Genomic DNA, 6,072 nt, shown 5'->3' with positions numbered 1-6,072 from the left:
TGTAGGGGGGTGGTAACGGAATTGGCTATAATGCAACATTCAACCCAGTCTACATCGGCCCTGGACACGCAGGTCACCCACGGGAATGACATCACTGAGCAAAAGTCAGCCACATTTAGCCCAGGGTGACCTGGTGGTTCACATTTGGTGACCTTCACTGAGGGTGGGCTGGGCCCCTAGAATGGAAAGATCACAGGGCAGGTGCTACCCTCGGGTGCTCTGCTTTCACTGTCAGAGACATTTCTACCTGCAGTGTCTCAGGTTCAAGTTCCTAATAAGAGAAAAAGGAAAGGATTCAGGGTCACACTTTCACTACAAATCAGGAGGCACCTGGCCTGCCCTGAGGCTCCCTGGGAGCTGTTCTGAGGACAGGCTAGAAGGTCCCCTAGCAACAATCTGTGTTTAGTAAATGAACAGCATGCCGGGCCTGCCCAGGACACACCCCTCTCACTGCTGACCTCTCCTGCTTGCCACAAGGAGAGGAGGGGCAGGGGCCACAGCAGGGCTCCCACGGCCACAGTCAAGCCCTGGGGCCTGACCAGGCCTGGAGTCACAGCCCAGTTTCACTGTCCTCACTCACTCGGAGATTCTCCACCATGTGCCCTAGTTCACTTTGCTTCTGGCCACAACACATGATGTCAGGTTAATAAAGTTCCATCCGATTCCAGTGCCTTGGGCACAATGCCCTGTACAGATCAGACAGCCAAGAGCAGCACTGATTCAGGGGTCGCCAATATTGGACGTTGACGTCTACCCTTCGCTGTCCGTTCCCTGCTTCCACTGGGGGACCCGGCCCTTCCCTCCACAGGGCGGCAGGCCAGGGTCCCTGCAGGTGCCCAGTGATGCGGGCGCTCCCCAGTGGCCAGACCATAGCGCCCAAGTGCATCTGCAGAGGCCTGACGGACATGGGGCAGGGCGTGGCCAGCGGCAGGAGAGTGGAAGGAAAATGTGTCCAAAAGCAGCTGAGTTCTGGACAGTCAGGGAAACCAGCACTGCGCTTCCCTGGGGTGGGGGGAGAGGGGGCAGCACAGGGTGGGCGCTGAGTCCCTGGTGTGGGGACGGCCAGGGCAGGTGTGGGCAGGAAGTAAGATGAGCCCAGCCTTGTCTCTGCGCCACCCCAGGACAAGGACATGGGACCAAAGAGAAAGGAAATGATGGGTTATAACCCAGCACGTGAGCAAGACCCACAGTGAGGAGATGAACTGGGTCCCGAAGTATGAGCGTCTGCATGTTTAGCCAGGACCCCAGGCCAGTGAGCCGCACAGAGAACAGGATGTGTGTGGGGGGGTTCAGGCTCGGTGACAAAGGGGTGTTCAGGGTGAGGAGTGGGGAGTGAGAGAAGACACCTGCAGGTGACTCAGTGTGGAGGACAGAGCACAGAGGGGGAGTGTGGCGGCAGGCATAGGAGCCCCTCTGCCCGAAGAGACCTGCCGTGGCCCCGCCCCATGCCAGACCACAGGCAGATGCTTCCCTTGTAGAAGGATACAGTGTAGGTAATGTACTGCCACTCACGGGGCAGCATGGGTATAAAGACACAAAATGTAGCCAAGACCAAGATCAGAAATACGGTCCAAGCCACCACCTGGAAGGGATGGAGGGGCTTCGACCAGCCATTCACTCTGGACCAGCAAGGTGGCAATGTCCCCTTCGCCATGCTGGTCACCTTGTCTGGGATGACCTGTGTGTGGCTCCTGCGACAGCAGTCCATCTGCAAGACGGGCGGGGGGGGGACATGGCAGACCATGGGCCTTCTGCTCCCAGCCTATGGCTGGGAGACCCCAGGGGCAGAAACCCACCACCCGGCAATCCCCGGGTCGGCTGTTGGTGGCAGAGTTGCCAGGGCTGGGCCATAGTGGACAGGGAGCCCTCCATGGGGGATCGAAGGCAGGCCTGAGGAACCTACCCGAGCCACAGCCACCATGCAGCTGTGGAAAATGGAAGGGGCACCCACCCAGCAGGACCCAGATGTTGGCAGGGGACAGTCTGCAGCAAGTGCACAGACTATCTGAAGACCCGTCAGTGTGGGTGGAAAATCCACATAAACACAAGGCCCTCGCCCTGGGGAAACTGAGGCCATGCAGGGAAAGCAGAGTATGCTGCTGTGACCTGGTAATGTGTGTATCCGACTGAAATCTGCCCTCAGAATTCTTCCTGAAAGCTCCCCTTAAGCACAGAACCAGAGACCACATTTCCAGAGAGTTCTGTGTTAGTCCTTCTCCCGGGACAGGGAAGGCCTGCCGCCCTCCGAGCATCCTGGTGTCACCCAGTATAGTGGCTGGGAGGGACTGTGGCCCCTTCTGTCCAGTCAGGTGGGCAGAAGCCACTGGGAAAGGAAAGCACATGGTGTTGAGGAGACCACCGAATGGTGAGAGTGTGGGGGAGGGGGGACGAAGTTTCACAGCTGCTACAGGGGGACTTTTAGAAAACTCTGCCACATTATGCGCTGTGCAGAGCCCTTCATGTCCCTTTAGACTAAAATGAGCAGAAAATGTAGTTGATAAAACTGTATTTCTTTGGGAAGAGACATTTGTTGGAAAATATTCAAAGACTCTTATGAGTTGTGAATTCCCTTGGGAATTTTCCTAAGAGCAGATTTTAGCTGCTGTCCACTCTGGTACTCTGGGTGTGACACCACATGGACATGGGGCCGCAGTGGCCCTGAGCTTCCTTGGGTTACATGAAAATCTCAGGGAGACCTGCGATAATATCACATTTATAAAACAAGACCAGGGTACCAGGGAGTGGGGAGAAGAGAACACACAAAGGTAGTATTTGTATAAAAACATGATTCCCAAATTAAAACAACATTCAGCTGTAAACCAACCAACAGAAAAGACATAGCCAGAAGTCAAAGTCCTGTAGTCAGGAAATATCTGGGAACAGAGAGGTGAAGAAGTCATAATTAGGACAGAAAATTTAACTGACGTGGAGACACAATGTTACCTATTAGGATTTTGCACAAGAGGCAATGGAGAGTATGTAAGAGAAGAAACAAACAAACAAAAAGGTGAAAATGTGTCTGTACTTCAAGGAGATTCAAGACTTTACACCTAAAGTCTGCTTCAAGAGCCAGAAAGGAGTTGTAAAAAAAACAAGATTACCTATACCAGCAGTTCTCAACCTGTGGGTCGCAACCCCTTTGGGAGTGGAACGACCCTTTCACAGGGGTCGCCTAAGACCATCGGAAAACAAAAAGATATTTACATTATAATTCATAACAGTAGCAAAATTACAGTTTTAGAGTAGCAACGAAAAGAATTTTATGGTTGGGGGTCACCACAACATGAGGAACTGTATTAAGGGGTCGCGGCATTAGGAAGGTTGAGAACCACTGACCTATACTATATGGACGCCTAAAAGTGGTAACTGGCTCCAGGCTTTGTAGAATTTAAAACTCTTCCCATTCAGAGAGTACTTTGAACAACAATAGACACAGCCAAACTACCAGTAAAGTGTGAGAGCAAAAGGAAAGACCTTGAAATCTGTGAAGACTCAAAGTACACCACAAAGGTTTACCCCATCAAATCAGAAAATTACCCACAGCGGTGAGCTAAAGAATCTACAAGTACGTGTGAAGGGATCTACAATAAAATCAAGTTGAAACAATGCCTGATGAGAGTGATGGGTCTGTGAGACTGTCAGCAGGATGCCATGTACTGAAACAATGGGCGTGGGTGTACCTGCGGCCCCGATTTCCTAGGACACAGACCTGCAGACCTTGGCGAAGTCCACCACTCCAAGGCTCTGTGGGTTCTTCAGGGACAGAGGGCACCTGGGAGAGAGCAGAAGGTGAGTGAGCGGGGCTGGGTTACCACCTCATCCCAGTCCTCCCCCCTCAGCAGGGTCTTCGTTGTCTCCCTACATAAAAACCAAGAGTCCTTTTCACCTAGTGGGAAATATGTGCAAAGGAAAATTGTGTATTTTCTAGTTCAAATTCTTATCTCTGAGGGGATCAGATCACTTCAAACAAACTGGGCCCAAACACCTGGCTATCAACAAATGTGCCACTTCCTGTTCCCTTCTGGGGCAAAACATGCACAATTAAAGTCGGCTCCGTGTTAGTACCCCCACAGTCTCTCCTTGTGGACAGGGTGCCCTATCTGGTGACAGCCCCCTGAGGACATGCAGGGAGCCACTCCAGAGCTAATCAGAACCATCTTCCTCCAGCCACTTACCCATCAACTTCGAGGACCATGTGCTTGGGGCCTGGCCTTCTGGGAAATAGCACTTCTTATGGGAGATTCAGCTCTACCCTGCCTGCCATTGCCAGCCCACCTGCCAATGGCACAGACCCTTCGCTCCATGCTTTGTCTACCAAGTCCACTGTGAAGTGTGGAGTGTGTGTGTAGGGGGCGGGCATTGCTGAGGACCCCAGGGCTGGGGCAGCAGCACAGTGGAGGCTCTGTGTCCCAGTGACAGAAGTCAGTGGCCATGCCAGTTACCCACCCTCACCCACAGTCAACAACAGCAGCTGACCAGCAAGCTCACCACCCCCAAACCCACCTGGCCAGGTCCCAGCACCTCCATGCAGCCCCCCTGGTCAGGCCCCAGCAGTGAGGGCAAGGAAAAGCTGTTCTTTCCTGTCCCACCTGGCACACGGCTTTTACATTGCTGCTGCATGTGAACACACACATCATAACACACACACAAACACCACAGCACAAGGCACCCACCACACCACAATATACATACAACACACCCAACACTACACACATCAGCACATCAGACACCACAGCACAATACACCCATCACACCACACATATACACACACTTACACACAACACACCCACCACAAAAAAATAAACCCATTACACACATACACCACATACCACTCACACACAACTCACAATACACACACACTACACACACACCACACACACATACACACACCGATGTACACCACACACAAACACGCCACTCACACACAAACCACATACACCACTCACACCACACATTACACATACATGCTACACACACACCACAGCACAATACACCCACACCACTCATATACACACCACATATACTGTGTGGCACACAGGCTAGGGCACTCCTGTCAGCGTCTTTATGATACATGTACATATACATACAAATACACACATACACACACACACTGCAACTCACACCCAGCAAAATACACCCATCACGCTGAGATAGGAAAATTATAGGCAATCAGGGAGATTGCCACGGTAGAGGGACTCGGTGGAAACCATAACAAAGCAAGGGAAATAATTTATTAACTGACAGATAGGTTTAAGTCACAGGACCCACCAGAGTGACAAGCCCAGGTGGGGGAGGAGAAAGGCCTCTTTTTCCAAATCAGGGATCCCCAGGTAGAATGCATATCTTCAGGGAGGTTGATTAGCATAACATTGGTCAGAAACCCTCAGGTAAAATGCATATCCTTAAAGCCTCAGACTTCGCCTTTGGAAGTCCCAGGTTTGAGCTAAGTTATTTCTCTAAGAACAGAGAAATAATTAAGTAAATTTAGCTCTAAGGAAATTAGAGCTTTTTTGAGGAAACACCTCCTCCGGGCTGAACAACAAATGCAGTGCCAAAAGGCGCCAGCCAGCTCCTCTTCCCAGACATACAGAAGGTACAAAAACAAAACCCTTTGCCCTAACTAGCGGGCACCCCAGTCGGGACCCCATCTCGTTTTGATAACTGTTACTTTCTGCTCTAATAAACTGTCCTCTGTTGCAAATTTTTCCTCTTTGGCCCATGTCTCCATTCTCCAGTGCTGCGAGACCACGATCCCGGCATGTACATATACATACAAATACACACATACACACACGCACACACACACATAAAAAAATCCTGCATCAACACCACACATACACACCATGCGCACACACTAAATACACATCACACATATAAAAACCACTTACACACACAACTCACATACACCTCACCACTCACACCACACACTACACACATGCACTCAATACACCCATATCATACCCACAGAACCGCACATACCACTCATACACCACGCATTGCTCACACACACTACACACAGATCTCTCTCTCTCTCTCTCTCTCTCTCTCTCTCTCTCTCTCTCTCTCTCTCTC

At 51.2% G+C, this 6,072-nt stretch overlaps 1 protein-coding gene across 1 annotated transcript in view; it reads right to left on the bottom strand.

Moving 5' to 3' along the window:
* LOC109377461 (probable palmitoyltransferase ZDHHC11) overlaps window positions 1-4,195 on the bottom strand; it is a gene marked incomplete at its 3' end in the record, with an annotated part of 14,736 nt that extends 10,541 nt beyond the window's left edge. Inside the window, exons 1-4 of the mRNA XM_019633803.1 lie at window positions 4,176-4,195; window positions 3,710-3,772; window positions 1,904-1,925; window positions 1,471-1,708 (exon numbers count right to left, since the gene is read on the bottom strand). Coding sequence (XP_019489348.1) covers window positions 1,471-1,708; window positions 1,904-1,925; window positions 3,710-3,772; window positions 4,176-4,195 — 343 coding nt within the window. The remainder of the gene's footprint in view (window positions 1-1,470; window positions 1,709-1,903; window positions 1,926-3,709; window positions 3,773-4,175) is intronic.
* Between the last annotated feature and the right edge of the window lie 1,877 nt (window positions 4,196-6,072).

Source organism: Hipposideros armiger, unplaced genomic scaffold (assembly GCF_001890085.2).
Source record: "Hipposideros armiger isolate ML-2016 unplaced genomic scaffold, ASM189008v1 scaffold_1413, whole genome shotgun sequence".
NCBI classification, from domain to species: Eukaryota; Metazoa; Chordata; class Mammalia; order Chiroptera; family Hipposideridae; genus Hipposideros; species Hipposideros armiger.
Note: the sequence above shows the minus strand (reverse complement) of the source record. Positions and strands in the feature narration are given on the sequence as shown.